Source organism: Amia ocellicauda, chromosome 8 (assembly GCF_036373705.1).
Source record: "Amia ocellicauda isolate fAmiCal2 chromosome 8, fAmiCal2.hap1, whole genome shotgun sequence".
NCBI lineage: Eukaryota > Metazoa > Chordata > Actinopteri > Amiiformes > Amiidae > Amia > Amia ocellicauda.
This window is the reverse complement of record NC_089857.1, coordinates 43578757-43601702: the sequence shown is the minus strand read 5'-3', so window position 1 is coordinate 43601702 and position 22946 is coordinate 43578757. Positions and strand designations below refer to the sequence as shown.

Genomic DNA, 22946 nt, shown 5'->3' with positions numbered 1-22946 from the left:
CACACACACACACAACACACACACAACACACACACACACACACACAACACACACACACACACACAACACACAGACACACACACACCACACACAACACACACAACACACACACAGACACACACAACACACACACACACACACACACAACACACACACAGACACACAACACACACAACACAGACACACACACACACAACACACACCACACACAACAGACAGACACACACACAACACACACACACAACACACAACACACACAGACACACACACACACACACAACAGACAGACACACACACAACACACACACACAAACTCCCCAGCGATGTGGCTGAAGAGACAATGTGGGAACATTCAAAAACAGACTGGATAGGATCCTTGATCACTTAGTTATTAATGGTCACCAAATGGCCTCCTCTTGATTGTAAAACTGTCTTTCTTCTTATGTTCTAACACATTATGAATTCTATTTCACAAGAGGCAGGAGAATTATCCTCAATGGAAATGCAATCCCAATTAAAACAAAGCCGTAGTATTATATGATTTATTAAGGGAAGACAATGACAGAAGGACAGGACCGGGCCGGTGGTGACCGCAGACCGCACCTCCTCACAGATTAGGGTAATTCTCCAGGGTGTACGGCGTCGGCTCATCCAGATATTCACTGATTGGTTTGCTGAAGGACGTATTCTTTTTAAACGGAGTATTTCTTGACCGTACAGCTGTGACGCCCTGAAAGACAGATGGACACATTCAGTAATAAGATTGGTCTTGTCTGGCATTTACTATCCCTGTGCTGTAACAGCCTAATATCCATACGCATCCTAACAGTCACATATATTACAGGATATGACATTTCCTGGCAGATGTCCAAAGCCTTTACAGAAAGTCTAAGAAAACGTCTTTGCTGCATCATAAAAATAACTGTACTTGACATTTTCCGAGCACAGAAAACCAACACACAGAACTGTTGTTCACATAAATACAAAACAATCCCCCAAAACAAGTTCAATTCATGTTTTTAATTAGGCTCTGATGACATTTGGCATATTGTGTTCTGTTGTTTTTTTTACCATAAATGAGCCCACTAATAATTAGAAACAGAGAACGGGACTCTGACTGGACTGTACCATAAAAATCCTTATAAAACTTGTGCCTCAATAAATCAAGCGTGTGCCGGCTCCCATGGCAGTCCTACAGGAGATTACAGCTAATGTTATTTTAAAGCTATTTTAGGGAACCAAACTGGAGCTGGAAACGGCTGCTCCACAGTGTGAGGACGTGGGTTCACACCCAAACGCTGATATTGATAATGAATACTCTGAAACAACACCAGGGTTTAAGATAGTGCTGCAGTCGGTCCTTCCAACTATATTATTGATTTGGTGGCCAAACTATAATGATGCAATGAAAGACCTTTACCAGTTCTTTACAGAGTACTTAATTTGAGACTTATTGCTTTATTCAATAAGGTCTTCCATAGGTTACTTGAAACATAATCCATTAAAACAGGAACACGGGTCTTAAACACAAGTTGTGTTATAGTGTGAGGAACTATAACTAAAAAATATAGCCCTGGATTTGTATTATTTTTTTTAGCTGAACTCTCTTTCTGCAATGCTGTAAAGTTTACACATTAAAAAACCTCCATTCTAGATCCAAGTAAACATGCGGTTCTGTAAGCACTTTAAAAGCATGTTCAAATCCCCACTGTCACAAACCACAAGCGTATTTCTGTGCAGCAAGGCTGGAGTCACGGTGACCTCGACCGTGTCAGAGGAGTGTCACAGTGTTTTTTAGACCGAGAAGAAAATAAAAGAGGACGCTGTGCCCTCTGAGGCAACCACCTCTGTGTGTCAGCTGCCGGTTACACATGCCTTTTCCGCCACGGCACACAAAGCACACAAAGTACACAAAGTAAACAATGGTAGCTCTTTTTCTAAAGGCTGGAAGTGAAATTATGTATTTCTGACCAACTCTCACCAGGGGAGTGGAGCAAGTTTCTGTGGAGGGTTTTAATGGACACATAACAATAAACAATATAAAGTTAAAATGGAAATCTTCTAAATTCCTCCAGTTCTTCTAAAAAGAATAAAAATAGCATCTCAATGACTATAGTTCACACAGGCCAACAGTATTATGTATAATCTATAAGCTCCTCAGTGTATAACAGGGTACGATAAAACCTCTAGTTTCATCCTGAAGAAATTAAACACGACTGAACACCTGTACGTCACTGATATTTATGACACAGTATGGGGAAAGAAAATGGAGAACTGTGAGAGAAGAAAAACAAAACCTTTCACGTTTATATTTAGAAAGTTTTGGATTGGAAAATCGATGCTGTGGAATAAATGTGAAACTTCTACTGTGGATGAGTAGACATGGTCGCAAATACATAAACTGTTCCTCTAAAACGTTTTTAGTACTGAAAAAGAAAAGAAAACATCTTTTAGCAATCTAGTCCTCCATTCTAACACACTGACCTATCAGGAGTATCTGAATAACAACTGCAGAACAGAACAACTGGGGGTGACATCCCATGGCATTTTCCCCAGTAAGAGAACAGGCTTATTATATGCCATGAGTTTCCTGAACCGATAATTGTCGACTCACAGCAAATTGTAAAAGACTGTAATGAGAAACAAGTTTAAAGCACCTCCGTTTTGAGTTTTTTTTCCCGGGAAAATCAGGGGAAACGTGTTGCCTGAGAAACCAGCTCACACTACGCATTCACTGAACACATTGATGTCTCAGAATAGACGTCCGTCGCCTCTTTTCAGCTCAAAATGTTGACCGAGAGCATCTTTAAATGTTTAGTTTGCAGTCAGAGCAGACAAACTCTGCAAATGATCGGTATAAAGTTAAAGGAATAAGTGATACAGTCACCCACCCCAAAAAAAGTAGAATACAGTATATACAACAAACTTACGACTTAATATGAAAGTAACTAGAGCAGTGGTTCCTAACCATGGTACCGGAGGAGCCCCTGCCCTGCTGGTATTTATTCCAACTGAGTCTCCATTACTTAATTGAACCTTAATTGATCTTAATGTCATGTGAGAGATATTCCATTCACGCAGACCTATCTAAACAAGCTGGGGATGTCTGAGCTTTAAGATCTGTTAAGATCTTACCTGTATCTTCTGATGGTTCTCACTCCAATAGGTTATCGCTTGTTCAGTTTTATAGTTGTGTTCCTAAAAATAAATACACCAATAAAAGAATGAATACATGAAGGGCCTTCAACAATATATCCCTGCACAGTTAATGACTATCTATGGCGCAGTACAGGTGTAATGTCTGAGAGGAGTCATACTTGGAAACCAGGAAACACCAGAGTGAGATTTCACGGCAACACAGCGTCAATTGTCAGCCGACGGTGGGGTTTGTGCTCTGGCGTTTCCATATCACCATGTTCTATACGACAGTGTTTCAGTTTATTTTCAGCGAGAGCTGGACCATGAATGTACATAATCAGACTCCCACCTTGGAAGGGGCCGGGGGGACGGATTCAAAGCCGTCGCGTTTATAGTCATGTCTGGTCGTGGAGATCATCTCTGCAGCTGGGGGCTGAGCGTTGAGCTCCTCCAGTACTTGCTCCCTGTCAGGAGAATATATGCATTCAAAACATGTTACGCAGAATGCAACCTGAAACAACTCACAATCTCCTCCTTCGAATAAAGTTACAAAATACCCAAAAAACCTTGTTAACCGTTTCTTTGTGGAAACACACACTTATTGTACTGCATTATATATACAGCTCTGGAAAAAAATAAGAGATCACTTAACATTGATTTCTGAATTTGGAGTGGTGTCATTTTTTTCCAGAGCTGTATATATAAAGTTTTATAGAAAATACAAACAGTGGCTTTTCATTTTTGTTTATTTGAGCAGTACCCTCAGCCAGATTTGATTTCATAACATGTTGTGGTTGTTGTTTTAAAGTTCTTCCCAGGTTGTACATTTTGCTCCTTTCAGTACCACTGGGAAAATAAGAAACTATGTGTTTAACTGTTTGCCGAGTTCATCCCCGGTGAACACGACACCCCGGAGCAGCCGTCAGGCTTGTTGCGCTATATATTCACAATGCCCAGGCATCTGCTCTTCTCATCACGTCAAGTAAACACGAGGAACCCAGGCAGGGAAACTAGACAGACACCTCTGAGTGTCTCCTGGGCCGACAGATGGCTTCCATGTGGTCTGAGAGACCTCCCACTCCCACCAGGGCTAACTGGTGTGGGATTGTACCATAAAATACTGAGACTAAAGACAATCTCCCCACTAGTTCCGTGGGAGAGGACAACAGGACATTATTAATGATGATACTACAACAACAACAACAACAACAACAACAACAACAACAACATATAAAGAAAGACAACGTATATGAAAACGATGCCAAAAGTCATAGATTAGATAAAAGAGTAAAGTCTAATGAATCTTGGCCAATAAAATTAATTTATTATGAATGAAAAACCATCCTCAAAGACCAGCTATATTTCACACACACACGCATACACACACACACGGACGCACACACACACACACGCACGCACGCACGCACGCACGCACGCACACACACAAACACAACACGCACACACACACACGCACACACGCACGCACACACACACAAACACAACACGCATACACACTCACACACACGCACACACAATGTGCATATTAGATTTAAGGTCACATTGTTATGTGTTTTTAATACTGTCACTGTCTGATTTGAGGGATGTGGTGTGATTTAAAAATGTGTTATGTTTTAATTGAGTTTTGGACTGATCTATTGCAGATTTAAAGTCTTAGAAAGAAAAAGAAAATAATTTACAATTTGTTTTAATTAATTCTGTTAGATGATAGAGGTTAGATTGTCAGTTACCATTAAACTGTACTTTTGTGGGGAACCTGAATCACAATACAACTTCGGAGAATGTTATTAAAATGTCACAGTACTGAATGAAACTAATCAACAAACCCAGAGTATTGTTATAGTCCATGATGGTATTGTTATTGTGCTGGAAATATCCTGTCCGTGTTTGTTTACATCAGTCAGTCATTGTGTTGCATCACTTGCAGGTCAAGCAGCACAAAACACAAACTAACAGCACTGTGATGGAGACCAAAAACATATGCCCGAGAGAGGGGCGAACGCTGACAGATCTTTTCCGATTGTGAGATTTGATTCTCAGTCCTGACACATATCTGTTCAGAGCAATTGCTTCTGTTATGAAGCGTGCTATAGTGAAATAATAATCAAAATGACACTCACCTTATCGTCTTGTACAGGTATTTCTCCAGCAGCTCCCCTCTTATTCCTGCAACACAAACAAAACATCAGTTACACCGAGAGAATCGAGTTGTATCTCCTTGGCTTTCTTCTTCCTTTCATTTCCTACAACGATATCATCTAGTAATCGAGGCCGGTTTCAAGCTTCATCCAGCCTCTGTGTCGATGTAAATTAACTCAGTAAAAGGATTGTGTAGTTATCAATCAATCAATCAATCATTCTTTATTTGGTAGAGTGCCACAGCAAGCTTTACACATTGAGATCAACACAAGCTTGTTATGAATACAAAAAGTAAAGTAAACCATTTGGCATGGAGGAGAGGAAAACAAAACACTCCTCCAGGATGAGAGACTGTTTCTCTAGAGGCAGTTCAGAGGAGAGCAACCAGACTTATTCCAGGTCTGAAGGGAAAGTCCTACTGAGAGACTGAGGACCTGAACCTTTTCACCCTGGAACAGAGGAGACTACGTGGGGACTTGATCCAAGTCTTCAAAATCATGAAAGGCATCGACCACATCAAACCAGAGGAGCTTTTCCAGATCAGCAGGGACACACGCACCCGGGGACACAAATGGAAATTGGAGACACTTCTTCACACAGAGAGGCGTCACAATCTGAACAAACTCCCAGCGATGTGGCTGAAGAGACAATTTGGGAACATTCACAAACAGACTGGATAGGATCCTTGATCACTTAGTTATTAATGGACACCAAACGAGCACGATGGGGCGAATGGCCTCCTCTCGACTGGACAATTTCAGTTTCTTATGTTCTCATAGGAGTGAATAAATCTCTGGGGATCCACAGATTAAGGCCCAGTCCTAATGGTTGCCTCCCCTCCAGGCACTGTGACAGAAGCAGAGAAGATCAGAGAGTTCTCTCATACGTGTGTCTTCAATGCTGTACTGTACGGAAATCCCCCTCTTTCATCCATACCTCTCTGCCTCACCCCGGGGCCCCTGGGGGGGGTGTAAGTCTCTCTCACTGTGGTGACATCTGCCACTTTGGACACGAGGTCCACGGACAGAATCCCCCTGTGGCCGTGTTTATGCAATTGGGCTTTTCCACATGCCTCTTCTTCTGAACCCACGTGATCCAGTGGTGCGGCAGCCCTCTGGATGTACAGAGAGAGAGAGAGAGAGAGAGAGAGAGAGAGAGAGAGAGAGAGAGAGAGAGAGAGAGAGAATGTTCTTCTACACTTTGATTACTCGGAGTAGCAATAAGTCCTTATCAGTTCCCACAGCTGCTTGCTGTCACTCCTAAGGACACTCAGACTCTTAATCCATCAGGGCAGATTTCTCAACAGCTCACAAATAAACAATGTGTGTTTCTCATATATTTACAGGGGACGAGTTTCATCTTTAAAGATGAAGACCCAACACTTTTACAATCGCACAAACACACAGAGCAAGAAAAAGCTATGGATTTGGTGGCTAGCAGGAACAAGTCCTCAATGCAACATTTCGTACAAGCGCGAAAACCATTTTATTCCACAGACATTATTTTGCAAAGCTGGTTGCTGTGTGTGGAAGCGTCCAATCTCATCTAAACTGGCTTTATTGTACTACAGCTTACTACATCTAAACCCAAAATAAAAGTATCAACTTCAAAGCAGTCCTGAAAGAACATCTATTTTAGGATTGGATGTATTAGAGTGATGTATGATCAAATCAATTAAAAGGCAAAACTAATTATAATATGTAGAATACACTTAAAATGAGGAATTGTTGTTACAAATCAGGAATAAAACATTAATATACTGGGATAGCTGGCAGTAATTTGACATGTACACAGACAGATCTCTGTGTTTAAATCAATGTACACATTAAGGTTACAAATATACATTTACTGCTCCTATGCTGGAGTCTACACCGAAACTACTAACTAACCGCTAGTGCGAGTTGTTGGGTTTTAACTGTGTTTATGTTTTGTGTAAATCTTTAACATTGTACATGAGCCCAAGACCCTGGATTAAACATTCATGAAAACACCCTGTGGTTCATAAGGTTAAAATAAAGAAACAGAATAATGGAGAAGATGTGAGAAGCTACATGTATCTACCCACTTTAACTAAAAAAGAATTACTGTATTGTTAGTATGAATATTGTTGTTTCATCCACTCAAGTGTATGCAATACTTGCTATTAGTCAACAGAATTGTAGATAAAAGCAGCAAACCATTATAATGTTAAAATAGTTCAGCATAGTACCAAACAGTCTACTGAACCGTAGCCGACTAGCTGGGCTGTAAAAGGTGGAAACAGACAGAAATGCATCATGGATCAGTACTGTTCACCTTCATCACTGCTGCTGTTGTGGATCATGACAGTGTGTTACAGTGGAAGCAGCTCTGAAGTGTGTAATTACACCACTCGGCAGTTTGCTATATTTTCATCCCAGATAGGGAATCATTGATTTACATCACGGTGTAGGTCTGTAATAGTTACACTGTATCTGTTACAGTAGCTGCTCTCTGACAATGGAGTTGTTACTGCGCAGACAGTGAAGAGCACCGGCCTCGTCTCTCCCTCCCTCTCTCTCTCTGTCTCCCTCTCTCTCTCTCCCTCTCTCCCTCTCTCTCTCCCTCTCTCTCTCGTGTCTCTCTCTCTCTCTCTCCCTCTCTCTCTCGTGTCTCTCTCTCTCTCCCTCCCTCTCTCTCTCTCTCTCTCTCTCTCTCCCTCTCTCTCCCTCCCTCCTTCCCTCTCTCTCTCTCTCCCTCTCTCTCTCGTGTCTCTCTCTCTCTCCCTCCCTCTCTCTCTCCCTCTCTCTCTCTCTCCCTCTCTCTCTCGTGTCTCTCTCTCTCTCCCTCCCTCTCTCTCTCTCTCTCTCTCTCTCTCCCTCTCTCTCCCTCCCTCCTTCCCTCTCTCTCTCTCTCCCTCTCTCTCTCGTGTCTCTCTCTCTCTCCCTCCCTCTCTCTCTCCCTCTCTCTCTCTCTCCCTCTCTCTCTCGTGTCTCTCTCTCTCTCCCTCTCCCTCTCTCTCTCGTGTCTCTCTCTCTCTCCCTCTCCCTCTCTCTCTCTCCCTCTCTCTCTCTCTCTCTCTCCCTCTCTCCCTCCCTCCTTCCCTCTCCCTCTCCCTCCCTCTCGTGTCTCTCCCTCTCTCCCTCTCCCTCTCTCCCTCCCTCTCTCTCCCTCTCCCTCTCTCTCTCCCTCTCCCTCTCTCTCCCTCTCCCTCTCTCCCTCCCTCTCCCTCTCTCTCTCCCTCTCCCTCTCTCTCCCTCTCCCTCTCTCCCTCCCTCTCTCTCTCTCTCTCACTCACCTCCTCGGCCCAGTTATCCAGGAGACAGCGGCTGCTGTGCGCAGTGGTCATGGTTCAGTCTTGCTCTGTGTTTAACGGCGTAAAGATCGGGCTCCGCGGGGGGGGAACTGCCGTAACCATGGCGACTGTAAACACCCCCCCCCAGCAGGCGGCGCCGCGCGAGACACACGTGCACGCAAACCGCGCCCCCCCGCAACCCGCGAGCGCCATCGGGGTCTGAGTGTGACGTGACTCTGCAGGGAGGGACTGATCGTGTGCTGTATATGTTTATATAGATAAGTGCATGCTGTGCATGCAAACATGTGAATGGCAACTGCTTTTATGTATTTATAAGGACTGTTTGTCTAAGTCCAGTTTGACGTGGGTGGACATCTCCAAAGACTATGGATACCTGTGTGGTGCATTGGATGGTCTGCGGCTGTGTTGTTGGTGGTTGCAGATCGACAGGACGGGTTGTGTAAATATCCATCACCTCAGCACCAGTTGGCCGTCGTCAGTATCACTCGCTGTACGTTTTCCGAACGCAGGGCCCGTCGCAACGCCTCTCCGCGTGCCGCGCTCTGCACGACAGGCCTGGAGCTGCAATCAGGTCAGACATGCTCCTGTGTGCGTCGTTAACAGAGCCAAGACTTTAACGCAATTACTCCACCGCCAGAGAAGTTTATTAGTCTGCTGAAGGTTAAATACTGCACAGCCGCTCACCGTCGGGAGCCCAGTTTATAGAACTGGGTTTGACTGTGGTTGTATTTGCTGTGTTGCGTGGGACATTCATAACCGCTTTCATTGCTGAGATATATATACCCACCCCACCAAGAAGTGTAAATCACACCATGGTAGTTTAATTCACAGAACATCTGTCCTTGTTTATGGAAATCAATGGCATGCCAGTCAGTCAATCAGCCTGCGAGTTTTGGGGCTGGGTCAGTAGTGAAAATATATCACAGATACAACAAATACAGTTTAACAAACATTATTGATTCAATTAATAACATCTACCGAATGGCATCGTTTCACGTGAAGGGTCTGAACCACAGCCATCAATCACAGTGCGTGTTGGACTAGACATAGTTCACACTGGAGGGGAGGGCGCTTTCCTTCCTTTGTGGCTGTTGTGTTACCTCTATACATGATGTTCAGAAAGCATTCGGTAGACATTAATGTCCGTTTTGGCAGGAGCAGGAGCTATACGACACAGGCAGAGACAAGCGAGAGGAGAAGAGCAGTCCTTTTATCTGAAGATAGTGAAATAGTTATCCAAATAATCCAAATGACCAACCTACCAAATCCACACCTATCAGCTTGACCATGAAAGGTGTTGTCAGGGATGTAAGTCACGTTTGTTTGGTTCAGTTCATGCTTCTCCGATACTGAATAGTTTGCCAATAATTCTCGTAAATTTCCACTTTCCTTGTAATTTTGTGGGTAAGAGAACCTGCTGGTTCAAAACATCAGGAGGGGAAACCTTCAAGGAAAAAGCCACCTCAGTTAACTGGCAATGACAGCATCACTTTTTTTTTTGTTATTATTATTTTTCAACTATTATTATGCTCTAATCAGAAACAGCCACACTTCCCGCTCCAGGGTGTTTGTAACAATGGATAAACATGACAGATGAATCATTTCAAAGGTTAACTTAAGATTCTATGCTGATAAATCCACTTTTAAAGTAACATAAGATAAGGAGAGATTATTATTATTATTATTATTATTATTATTATTATTATTATTATTATTATTCATAATAATATAATATGCTTACTTAAGGATTGTATACAGCAGGGGTGTCAGACTCCAGTACTGGGGGGCCGCAGTGTCTGCTGGGTTTCGTTCCAGATCAGCTCTTGGCTCCTTAATTGGTCTAATTAAACAATTAACTGGATTAATTGAACCCTTCTCTTCAGACTCTTGAATGTTCTGTGGGTTCAATGTTTTGAGTCATCAACAAATAAGGGATTGGCTTTAACATTAAAATGTGAAAGTTTTAGATGCCTGCCCGAGTAAATAATGACATTAATTAAGTAATTGGGATCTCCTGTTGGAACAAAAACTACCAGACACTACGGCCTGGAGTCTAACACCCCTGGGATACAGGATCACAAACATAAAAACGCATTATAAGCTTATGTTGGTAAACAGATCTAAAAAAATATAAATAGTAACAACCATGTAACGATTTATTGACATATTTATTTATTTATAGTACTGTGTCTGTGAGCGTGTCTACAGCATGAACAATTGAAATGCAGAACTGAAAAAATCGACGAGAAGAACCCCCTGCTGATGTCATTCAGGAATCAGTTTGTTGTTCAATAAGTCTATTGAACACGCAGTAGCAGCACATTGGGTCAATATCACTACAGCACAGCATTGTGATCCAATGATTCTTAAAGCTCATTCTCACCCATTCCTATGGAAGTGAGACACTTGCACTGTGTTCAAGAGATATACAGCTAACTATTAAGGTCCTGTTATACACCTTATACAATGGGCAAGTGTGACTTTTTCACAAGATTGGAATCACTTCACGCTTCGTAACTTTGTTGTAAGAGAGCTATTATGACACACACACACACACACACGCACACACAGCTTTGCTAAACTCACGTCTCTACAGGGCTCAATTATGTGCCACTTAACACAGCACTGTCAGGCTACTTCACTCAGGAAGATTTATGGACTGGTCTTCAGGTATTGCTCCTTTCTATGAAGCATCCAGTCACTAGGTGTTTTCTCAGGAGACACGTGGGGCCGTTTGGAAGGACAGTGGAATAAACACTGATTCCCAGCAGCTGTCGGAGACGGGAGCAAAGTTTAACAGCTGCTTCCTGTCTATTCATTCCAGACAGTGATTTAATCCAACAGTTAAAGTCTCAGTCTCTCCCCCTCTCTCTCTCTCTCGTTCCCTAAACCACATCTTGCTGGCTCAGTAATAAGACATAAACTCGTAGATATCATGTCTCGGAGAGCACTCAGGACAGGGATGACGATCCCATTGGCTAGAATGGCCTTTGCCCCCGTTGCAAATGAAAAGCATGCCATGGCCTCCGTATGAGCTCAAAACAATTACGTGAAAGCTCTGGCATCTGACAACAAAAGGTTCACGTCCCAACTGGAGAAAACCATGACGGATCCGCCTCAGAAGCAGCTCTGACACGTCGGTGATCCGGTCGCATTGTTACTGCGCTGTGACTCGAGGCACAATGGAAACCATGCAAGTGAAACGGGCAACACGCGGCTCGGGACAATTTGAATCCCATCAAGAGTCTGAAAGCATGAAGACCACCGGGACCCTGGACTGGATGAAGCGGGTCTTTGAAAGTGGATAGATGCTTGGAAGATTTAAGGCTGCAACAATTAAATTTGCTTTAGGATTTAGTTATGGTGATTATGATTATTAATGATATGTTTGTGCTTATTGATACTGTGCTCTAATAGGCGTACGTGATCGCAGAACTGCTTGCAGTGTTTAAGGTGTCTCTCAGACAGGGATAAGTGGCCCCCAGAGCAGGCACAGAGAAACACCACAGGTATCTGGAGGGCCAGTAAGGGCCATCTTCAGCAGTTGTTGTTGGACTCGTCAGAGCAGTGCCTTGTAAACCCGTAATGAAAATACAAGATGTTTTACACCAGTAATTGCCAGACAGGCACTTGAGCTGGAGTTGGCTTCAGATTTCAGACCCCTGTGCCGTGTTCTCCTGTATCTCAGTTTTTTACAAACCTCTCCATCATAATGGTCAATTTCTCCATGCCTGTATGATGCCTGTGAACCTTCAGGTATGAGGTGACAGTCCAGCTTAGTTTGGGTTCCTCTCTTCCACTGATGTCTGGATCCCACTTCATTTTAAATACCAAAAGGTTTAAACAGTTATAGCAGAGTATAGATCTGTGTCCCTGAGGGCAGATCAGACCCATTGACTTCTCTATTGAAAGTCTTTATGATTGTGCCGTGCTTTACACTTGTACGCAAAAGTCTATTTCCTGTAGAAATCAAACACTCTTCCCTCTTGTATGTCAGTCTCGTATGTTGCATGGCACTGTTCATGTGTGGCCAATGGAGAGACCGATCGCTCTTGTCTCCCCCAGCCTGTGTTAGAACATAAGACAGTGTCCAATCGAGAGGAGCCCATTCACCCCATCCTGCTCGTTTGGTGTCCATTAATATCCAAGGATCCTATCCAGTCTGTTTTTAAATGTGTTGAAGCCACTTGCCACGTCTCTGTCATCAGATGTGTGTCCAGTAAACAATGCAGTGTCTTCTCTACTATTATGACCTCTATGGCACTGAATGTGTGTTCACTTCATTTTTGATACATCGCATGACGTAAGGGATTTAATTCAATGTGCAATTTGCTTTGGTTCAATTAAGATTATGCAGAACATAATTCATTTTAACATTTAATTATTGATGCCTATGTGCTTTTATTAGCAGGCTGAACAATTAAATCACCTTTCGTTTTCGACACGCCATTTCTGAAGTCATTTGAATCGACCCAGTGCTGTTTATTGATATTAATTACACGAGGCAAAATAAAATACTAAATAAATCTCACTTTGTGATTTAAACTCATTTGAAAACTAATAGCCTACGTTCAAATGGGGGGGATGTGTGAGATTAATTGACAATTTGATTCTTACAAATAACTAGAGATCATTCTGTTAACACATTGAATGTAAATTCCCATTCAGGTCTGTCAAACTTATAATCCTTACAAAGCATTTATCACAGTGAAACAAAACTGAGATCTAAAGCAGCACGAACGCTGTAAATAACCTGCCATGAGAAGCACAGTGATGCTGACAGGCTGATTCACAACAACCCTGTCAGTGTTTGTATTCTGCACCACAGAATCGGGTGTCTGCTGGTCTTTGATTAACTGGGAAAACACAAGATTGTCGAACGGCTTTCAGGAACAGTGTATATCATCCGCCCCTGAATATCGCACATATTCCATGTGTTTTTTCTGTGATTCCTTGTTGTTGTTCGGTTTAATCCTATCCGTATACTGTATCTGTGTACAATTCAGGAAAATACAATTGTCATCTACAACTATTAATCATTAAAAGAAAATACCCACTGAAATTGATCACTGAGTTATTAATGGCCACCAAACGAGCACGATGGGGCGAATGGCCTCCTCTCGATTGTAAACTTTCTGATGTTCTTATGTTCTAATATTTAAGAATGGTAACTTACCATTAATTGTTAAAAAATACAAAGGAGGAAACTGATTAAATTGTAGCAATTACTTAAGATAACATTTGTGTGAATGCGGAAGGAATTGTCTGTATGGCAATCTGTGTGTAATTTCTGTATCTGAACGGCACTATGACAGTAACACAAATTAATTAATGACCAGTTAAATTAGTACACATGTTTGGTGGTTAAGGCAAAACATTACAATCAAATATATAAATAACTATCTAATTGAGCTGATTAAAATCTCATACAGCAGCTTTATCAGGTTCTCAAGATTAAAAATAACACACAGTCCCACACACTGATTTAAACAAAAACACTATGGAGGATTTCCCATGGCAGGGTGATTTTAACTGGAAGTGATACACATCTGGGAATTGTATACACGTCGTGCAAAACAATCCCAACCCCTGAGCTTTGCCGTTTTCACACAAAATGTACTCCGAGCACACCTACTAAAACACTGGTCCTACATCTCACAGGCCTTCAGGAACAGAAAGTTCCTTTAAGAAAGTCCAGATTGAAAAAAAAATGGAAAAGCGACGGAAGAATTAATTAAGAGGACACGCTTCAGAAAATCTGATCTGAGGCCAAATTACACAGGCCAGGATGACCGCACATACGCCACAGTGTTAATATTAGGGAAAATATGTTATTTTAAGACCTGGGTGTACGAACTTTTTAAATGTGTTGTATTTTAGAAAGACCTGGCAGGGCTGTTTTCAGCTTGATGAGAGGGTTATTTTTAACAACAAGAAAATAGTCAGGCTGTTGCGAAAACTTTTAACTGCTTTAAAGAAAAAGGTTGTTTTGTCACAATCAGAACTGGATTCTTCAAAACCAACATCAGGACTTAATAACGTGGCTTCAGTGATACAACACTTACCAGCCCAGTATTTTGGGGTAAAGGTGATTTAGGAGTAATTTGCAGAAAAGTCCTCGAATCAAGGAAGCAATTCTGTAGCTAAATTACGGTCTCAATATTTGTAAAGTTAATTATGAAATTAGAGTATTTTCCAGAGTTTACTTCGAAAACCTCAGATTGTCAAGTTCGAGTTAAATCACAGCTTCATTCGTGTGAAATACTGTGGTTGTAAAAGACTACGGTGAAAACGGAAATCAAAACAAAGCGTATAACAAAAATAAATGCAGTTTAATGTTATTATTTTATTATTATTGTCATTTTGTTTAATGTTAAAGCTACCTAAAAAAAGGTCCTGTAAGTTTAAATATGCTCAGTTTTATGTTAGTTGTTTTACTTTTTAAAAAACAAAACTATTTGAATTACATGTGGGGAAATTGACATGCAACCTTATCACCAGCAAGATGTAACATTAACAAAGATGCTGGGAAGGAAATGCCTCCATCCCTGACCCCTTCAGCGATGTGACAACAGCAGGTTTTCATTTCATTACGAAGCGAAAAGCAGGGACCGAGAGGAGATAGTGGAAACTGACACAACGTAGCTGCTCTGAAGCCACAATCCAACAGTAAACCAAGGTACCGCCGATGCTAACAACAAACACAAACACCACTCCCTGACTAAGGCCACATATGAAAATCATACTTAGCCACAGCGGCCAACTAAAAATGTATGTGTGGCCACACTCCTTCATGAGGTTAAAGATGTTTCCTCTAAACACAATCCAACAGCGAGTTTATTTGCATTTGTCGACCGAGGGCAGCAACAAAAAGGGGTGATAGCTTAATATTTTTAAAAACCTTTTTTATTATTCTTTGGAAGAGTTGCTGAACTGTTTCCTCGCTGTGCCTTGACAAATTAAAAACAAAAATAAATCTGTGAACTTCTGCAAAACATGTGGAATAAATAATCTGACAATGTTAGGGAACAACGCCCAGATAATAACAGCATGAGTCACGGTCATGTTGGAATGAAGAACTTGATGTAACACAGATATGTAGCAAATCGTGATAAGGATGTATCGGGGCACGTGACTATACTTTTCACAGGAACTGCATTTTACTATTCAAGGGAGCATAACAGAGAACAGACAGCAGTTTGGTATTTTCCTGGACAGGCCCCATGCCATTGGAATTGGAATTCCTTCATGGTACAATTTCAGGAGACCCGCTGTTGGCCGGTAACAGTTTCCTACAGTGCATGCAGTTTACATGCTATCCTTTCTTTAAAAAAAGCTATCAGTGCAATATATGTTATTAAAAGAAAGTGACATATGCCCCTGCATGTAATTATTTGAAGTAATTAATTTCTCAACTTTTAAATCTCTCTCTCTCACTGTCCTCTTTCTCTCTCTCTCCCTCTCTTAAACTTTGCCTCTCTCTATATATATTGACATACTTTGCACATACTATCCTCTGGAAAGCTATGAATTGGAGCCTTAGGGAAGAATTTCTAAACTACGCAATCTAAGCAAAGGTATCCAAACTCTTTTCTAAGTATAGATAAGACCCCTTGACTTTATCCTTTGTTTGATAATGCCATATTCGCCATATTTTTATAATACATATCTCATTTAGAGAACTTCCCCTCCAATCATGACCCGAGAGAATCAATAGGTATGGTAGATGGCCAAGAGGGAAGTGCATGCCCTGCTGAAATACTTCCACAGCTCCTGGGCTCACTTCGATGTCAGTTGCCCTGTGAGCCCTGTTTCATTATCCTATTGCCATCTGTTTACCAGATTCACGTATTTACTCCATTGGCAATAGCACTGACTCCTCTATCCCAATTCCTCCCTGTTCTCCTCCTGGATACAAACCTGGTGGGAATCTGTGAGCTGATCTCGGACTACCAGTCCATTACCGCCACGCTCCTCTCACAGCCTACGTCTCAGAGCTACACACCTCGCCTCGCCAAGAGGGAGAATGCAGAATGATCTCAATGAAAAGAGGATTAATCTACCAATCTTTGTAGACAACATTTACCACGGGAAGAGGGCACTTGCTAATCCTGTTTGCGATGACAAATGCCACAGACTCTTCTGGCCTCAAACATGATAAGTCACTAATCTGCTCAGGTAAAGAACGGGGATTTCAGTCACTCGCCTTGACTATGAGCTCACAGGGATGGCTGCTATGGAATCTCAACGACATATTTCTATTTGCACTCGTTAATATGTGCCATTCATCAGGGTGAAAGTGAGGCTCTGTATTTACCTAGCTGCAATAACACTTCACCCCGTCCTCGGCGGCCCGGCGGCCCGTGTTGTTTTAGAGAAGTTCTCCGCTGTGTGCTGAAGGGGCCGGGGCTATGTGAGGCGCTCTGTCTCGCCTCGCCGCTCAGCTGGGGTCTCTTTCAAGCGAGAGCTGAGGCCTCTGTTTGCGTTGGCACCGGCCGGGGGAGTCAGCTGGTCTGCACGTTTGGATTAGTACTTGAATACATTTTTATTTTTTAAGAGGTGTGGTGCCATGTAGCTACGTGGGTGGAGCTCTGTATCACACACACACACACACACACACACACACACACGGCTTCAAAGACATCCACCCCGAGGGCGAACTGTGTGCGCATGTGTATTTGTGTGTGTGTGAGTATAGTTATATTAGCGTGTGTACAGATTTCCATTTGAAAATTATCAAACTGGAGGAAATTAACTCTCATTGACATTACAGCTGATAGTTAACTGTCACCGGACACAGAACTCTACAGAATAAAAGTTCAATAAACAGTCATGTCAATTGAAAAAGGGCTAATACTTTATTTGAAGGTGTTAATGTTGTTTGGTGTTTTATAAATATGTAATACTGCGATTAATTAAGACTTTGTAATAGAGTCTAATAGATATAATAGTAATAGCCCTTTCCTTTTGTCTTGTATTTGAATATAGTACTACTACAGTACAAAAAAACAAGTAATATATCTTTAACATTTAATCATTACTTTATAATTATAAATTAATAATAATAATAATAATAATAATAATAATAATAATAATAATAATAATAATTAATAATTATATAATTAGTAATTACGCATCTGTTATACATCGACGAATTGCACTTTGAATAACAAACCTTACCTGACGGAACCTTACCTGAATATATATATATATATTATACATGTATGTGTTAATGATCAACATGTCCAATTTGAGCTGTCCCTCCCCCTCCCCCCACCAAAGCAAGGCAAATCAGGACAGGTTTTCTATTATACTTTTAAGATGGTTCTCGACAGGTTTGTGCTACATCTCTGACTGGGTTAACTGAGGTTGCTTTCTGGCAATCAGAGTAGAATCAAGAGAAAATGAAAACAGTCAACATAATCAGGATTTCACGAAGATCACTTATTTATTTCACAGCGTAAATTATGTTTTTTCATGTATATACTATTTACACCCTGGATCATACTTTGAATATTACATTTAATCAGTTAATGTAGGGTGTTTATAGTCTATTGGGAGTAAAATAATGCATTAATTTACAGTCCTGTGTATTTTTTCCATGTAATTGCTGCCATAGGCTGTAAATTCATATTTCTTCATGGGAGAACAGAGCAGTGGGGTCCAGGTGAACTGAGGTCAGATGCTGAAGTGAGTGAACGCTATGCAAAGTCAATTTCGAAGACATGTCTTGGCTTTAAAACGGGGCTCCTAGGAATGAAGGCTTGCATTCACCAAAAGAACCAGGATGAGGGTGAAGTAACGGACGTACAGAAATGAGCAGTGATGGGAACTCTGCCTGAATGCATCTTGTGTTTCATTTTTATCCCCGAGTGCAGTGGTCCGCTTCCACCCAGATCCCAGAGAGGCCCAGACCACCAGAGACAGGGTCCTGTCATAAGTTGGCCAATTAAAACGATAATTCAGAACTGGGACTGAACAGAAACCCCAAGACCCTGGAGCTCTCCAGGTTTGGACACGCCTGTGCTAATGCACAGCATCCAACATGGGGATGGGGTGGCATTCAGTACCAGTTCTGGAGACTGCCTCTGCTTCTTGATGATCATGCCAATTGAGCTCGGAGTTCATTATGGGAGGCTGCAATTGAACTAAGACACAGAAGAGACTGATGTGGTGAAGTCACATCTTCCTTGGGCAGTTCAGGAGTTAGAGTATTACTGTGAACTTGGAGTTGACCACCTCTACACTCAACAGATTCAAGTATAATTGCTGATGCTTGAAGTTCGTGATTTTGTTTTTATTACATTGAGAAATGGATCACATATCCCTCTATAAACAGTATTTCAGTTCTGCTTGTATAAAATACGTCTGTATACTGTATACATATCAACTATGCCATTCTCTAATCAAACCCCCAGTAAGGTATGAGAAGTGGGGCTTCCGCAATTGAACACCAGTGGAGTATTGCAACGTGCCTGTTGTTTCTTGGAACAAAGACAGATTAAATATATAACACTACTGAACTAGTGACACTTTCCCTATAATGTCTGAGTGACGTAGGAGGAATTACAGAACTACAACATGTGTGGGAAAACGATTGGCTGTGCAATCCCAGTAGAGTTTACTGGTGTAGGCTGTTGTGTCAGTTCATGCACAGCCTCTTTAAGAGACTGGTTTCTGTGTAAGAGCTTGACTTCTCGCTGCCTTGTATTTATTTCCAGTAGTCATGTAAGAATGTCTTAAAATCGTTGATGAGTTAACCACAATGCACAGTTACTAGCACCCATTGCTGTTTATAATCACTCATTTTACTAGCTCAGAATGGGAGTCCAGCCGAAAGTATGTTGGAAGATATTGCTCCATGCGACAGCAATCATTATAAATCGTTTTAAATATATGAAATTGTGCTAATGTGTGTGTGTGTTTGTGTGTAAGGTCCTCTTGTTCAACTAAGTAAAAAATAACATTAATTTCTGTGAGGCACCGATATCGTGTGGCTGGGCATTTTGTATTGATCTAAGGCTTCTGTGGCTGTTAATAAGTCAGACATTGGTGACCCTTCAATATAAACAGACATAGATTGATTGACATAGACAAGAAGAATGATTGAATCTATATGAAATTGGATTCACCGGTCATATAACAAACATAGCCAGATTTGCAGATCTCCTGACCGGACCACAGCAATGTCAAATGAATTACCTGTGTGTTGTTACCATTCCCCCTGAGTGACGACAACCACAAATCAAGTTCACATGCACACAATGTCGCCTCTCTTCTGATGTGCGCTGCCCCTGCTATTACAAAATGTGATCCCTGCAAATCATCTAAAGGTCAGGATGAAATGATGCCACAGATGAAAGTGAGTCAGAACTCCACGTTGCCTCGATGACCTCGAGAAAGAGGGACGAACTTTCAGAAGAAGATTCTCAGGCTGCCAAGGAGTGATTCCTTGTGTCGAGCACAATCTGGTTCTACTACAGGCATCGGACTCTTATACTTAATTTTTCCTTAATCATCATTTAAGATTGTATGTTAAAGCAATGCACACCATCGTTTCTTATCCTGTAGTGCCGGCACACGCCTTTATATAGAGTGATAAGGAGATCAATCTATATAAAGAGACAATAACATACAGACGGGTGACAAATGAACGGAAAAACCAACACAAAGTGTCTCAGTGAGGTGTTGGGCACTACGAGCCCCAGAACAGCTTCAATGCTCTTGGCACAGATTTTATGAGTCTCTGGACTCTACTGGATGGATGAACACCATTCTTCCAAAAGATATTCCCTCATTTGGGGTTTTGATGATGGTGGTGGAGAGCGCTGTCTAACACGTTGGTCCACAATCTCCCATAGGTGTTCAACTGGGTTGAGATCTGGTGCCTGCAAAGGCCATAGCATATGAGTCACATCATTTTCATACTCATCACACCATTCAGTGACCCTCGTGCTCTGTGGATGGGCATTGTCATCCTGGAAGAGACACTCCCATCAGGAGAGAAATGTGTCACCATAGGATAAAGGAGATCACTCAGAATAACTTTGTCATGATTTGCAGAGACGCTTCCCTCTAAGGGGACAAGTGGACCCAAACCATGTCAGGAAAATGCCCCCCACAGCATAACAGAGCCTCCGGACCCCCTCACTGTAGGGGTCCAGCAGTCAGGCCTGTCCCGTTCTCTTGGTGTTGCCACACATGCACTCGCCCACTTGTCCAGAACACGAGCCAGTTGAGCATCTGTGTGACTGAAGCTCCAGCCATTCGTGGCCCAATAATGACCCCTCTTTCACAGTCATTTAGATCCTTTCCTCTTGCCATCTTGATCCAAAATCCAGGTCAACTGGACCTGCTCAGCATTTGTATACATGCCACAGAACATTGTATCATGCAGTACACCTGTTTGGAGGCATCTGCATTCGTTATGTTCCTCCACTCATTTATTCAGGTTTTTCTTTTAATTTGTTGTCTGTGTGCACTTCTGTAGATAGGTAGATAGATAGATAGATAGATAGATAGATAGATAGATAGATAGATAGATAGATAGATAGATAGATAGACAGACAGCTTGATGTACAAATAGACAGATATCTGTGGACACAGCCCAAGCTGTAGTCACTACTCTCTCGAAGACTATCTCCTCTGACCTCCTCTGGACATAAGTCTTTACACGCAATCCTTCCCGCACAGCAACCCTGTCTAATCTCCCACTGATTGCAGACTCTTCACAGCTCTTTAAGCTGGGCTGCCTCCATCCCTTCCCAGCCTCTGATCTGTTCCCCCAGCCTTCACACCAGCCCGGCCCGTTTCCACACAGGGGGCACCAAGCAGATGAGTGCCAGCAGGTAACCCACGCTGTCTTTGTCATTGAAGAAAAACCCGGGCATGATCGCTCCACTCAGCCAAGGTATAACTGCCTCTGAACTTTCAATACATATATATATCTGGCAGGATCAGGCTTTTAGGCATTACTCAGATAGCAGAGGCAGCAACTCTGTAAACATGATTCATTTTGTTTTACTCCAGTTTTAACTTATCAATATACAAGCATTCCAACACAGCATTATTGCACTGTTGAAAATCAACAGTTTCTCTGACATCTATACTTAAAGTATTTTACTGAACTTTTACAGATGTACGTGTCTGCTTCGCATCTGCTTGCAGGACTGGAAGCCCAATTTGTCCGCCCTGTCACATGTCCTGCTGTTTCTCCTGGTTTACAGGGGCAGCAGAACTAGATGCTTTCGGGAACATTTGTTCATCTGATGTGTATAATTATGCCGAGGAGCATCACTGAAAATGCCTTGATTACAGTGCAAGCGTACTGAGCCAACTCCTGCAGAGACGGCAAGCAGAGCACCCTGCTTCTAAATTGTAGCCTAGTTATTTCAACACAGTTACCATAGAAACTTCCAATAACTTACTTCTAACCAACCAGCTGCAGAAACAGGTGGAGGCTGAGGTCCACTGCGGAGGGGGGGATGAATCATGCAAAACAGTAACGACTAAAAATATTTCACAGGGAAAACGGCACATAGCTGATGAAAAGTAAAACATAGTATTTATTGTATTTGTGATGTTTTCTCCTCTGGAAAATTACAAAATTGAAACTATTTCCCTCTTTATTAAATAACAGGCTATTTCTTGAAGTGTAACAGATACAATTCATCCATGTGTAGTAGAAAATTAGATGGTTTTTCATTGTCTACTCAAATCAGTTTATTTAGTCTAAATGAACAACACATATAATCACAGGTCTGTGTGTACAATGTTGATCTTAGTTTGTTTGTATAAATCAAGACACTACAGTATTTGTTCTTTCTTGCCGTTGTGAATTTATATATATCGTGCTTCCCTGTACTGCCATACCTGAAAAAACACACAGAGGAATATGTTGAAACCCTGTGGTGTGTATTTATTGTAAACAAACACAAACAAACAAACAAAAACCTAACCCATCTCCTTGTCCTCAAATATACAAATTAAATCAGCTCCCCAGGGACAGCTACGATTGTCTACCCGGCGGGGGGGGGGGGGGTTAAGCCACACTGTGTTTTTCTTTTCCCTCAGATTCTCCTTTATTCTCCCTTTTTCCTTTTTTTCCCCCACATGCTTTTAAATAATTCTCACCAAGTGCATCCAATTATCCCATTAAGCTCATCCCACAACAACCAATTGCACCCTGAAGAGGCTCTACCAACATGGTCACCATTACTTCAGCCTCCTTTCCCAAGATGGAGTGCACCGTCCTCAACCCCCAGGGTCCCAGAGCCTCCCAGTTCACCTCTGAGAATGTACACTCCATCACAACATATATAGACACACAAACACACACATATACAGCCCATGGAAAAATTAAGAGACCACTCCAAGT

At 41.9% G+C, this 22946-nt stretch overlaps 1 protein-coding gene and 1 long non-coding RNA gene across 2 annotated transcripts; both read right to left on the bottom strand.

Moving 5' to 3' along the window:
- Positions 1-530: 530 nt before the first annotated feature.
- spag8 (sperm associated antigen 8) lies at positions 531-8662 on the bottom strand. Its single transcript, XM_066711576.1, has 6 exons — positions 8552-8662; positions 6232-6409; positions 5277-5322; positions 3488-3602; positions 3136-3198; positions 531-730 (listed from the first exon to the last, which is right to left on the bottom strand). Exons 1-6 carry the CDS (start codon positions 8600-8602, stop codon positions 608-610), a joined length of 576 nt encoding a protein of 191 aa, XP_066567673.1. The 5' UTR covers positions 8603-8662; the 3' UTR covers positions 531-607.
- Positions 8663-9388: 726 nt separating this feature from the next.
- On the bottom strand, positions 9389-11532 carry LOC136755137 (uncharacterized). Its single transcript, XR_010817626.1, has 2 exons — positions 10311-11532; positions 9389-10013 (listed from the first exon to the last, which is right to left on the bottom strand). It is a non-coding gene; the product is annotated as an uncharacterized LOC136755137 (long non-coding RNA).
- Positions 11533-22946: the final 11414 nt, after the last annotated feature.

What these genes read in the sequence shown, in the direction of transcription:
- spag8 (XM_066711576.1), bottom strand. Translation starts at nt 8,602, where the DNA reads ATGACCACTGCGCACAGCAGCCGCTGTCTCCTGGATAACTGGGCCGAG. An exon ending in CCCCGGGGTGAGGCAGAGAG is followed by an intron (nt 5,323 to 6,231) that starts GTATGGATGAAA and finishes TTTGTGTTGCAG; the next exon opens with GAATAAGAGGGGAGCTGCTG. An exon ending in TCCCCCCGGCCCCTTCCAAG is followed by an intron (nt 3,199 to 3,487) that starts GTGGGAGTCTGA and finishes ATTTATTTTTAG; the next exon opens with GAACACAACTATAAAACTGA.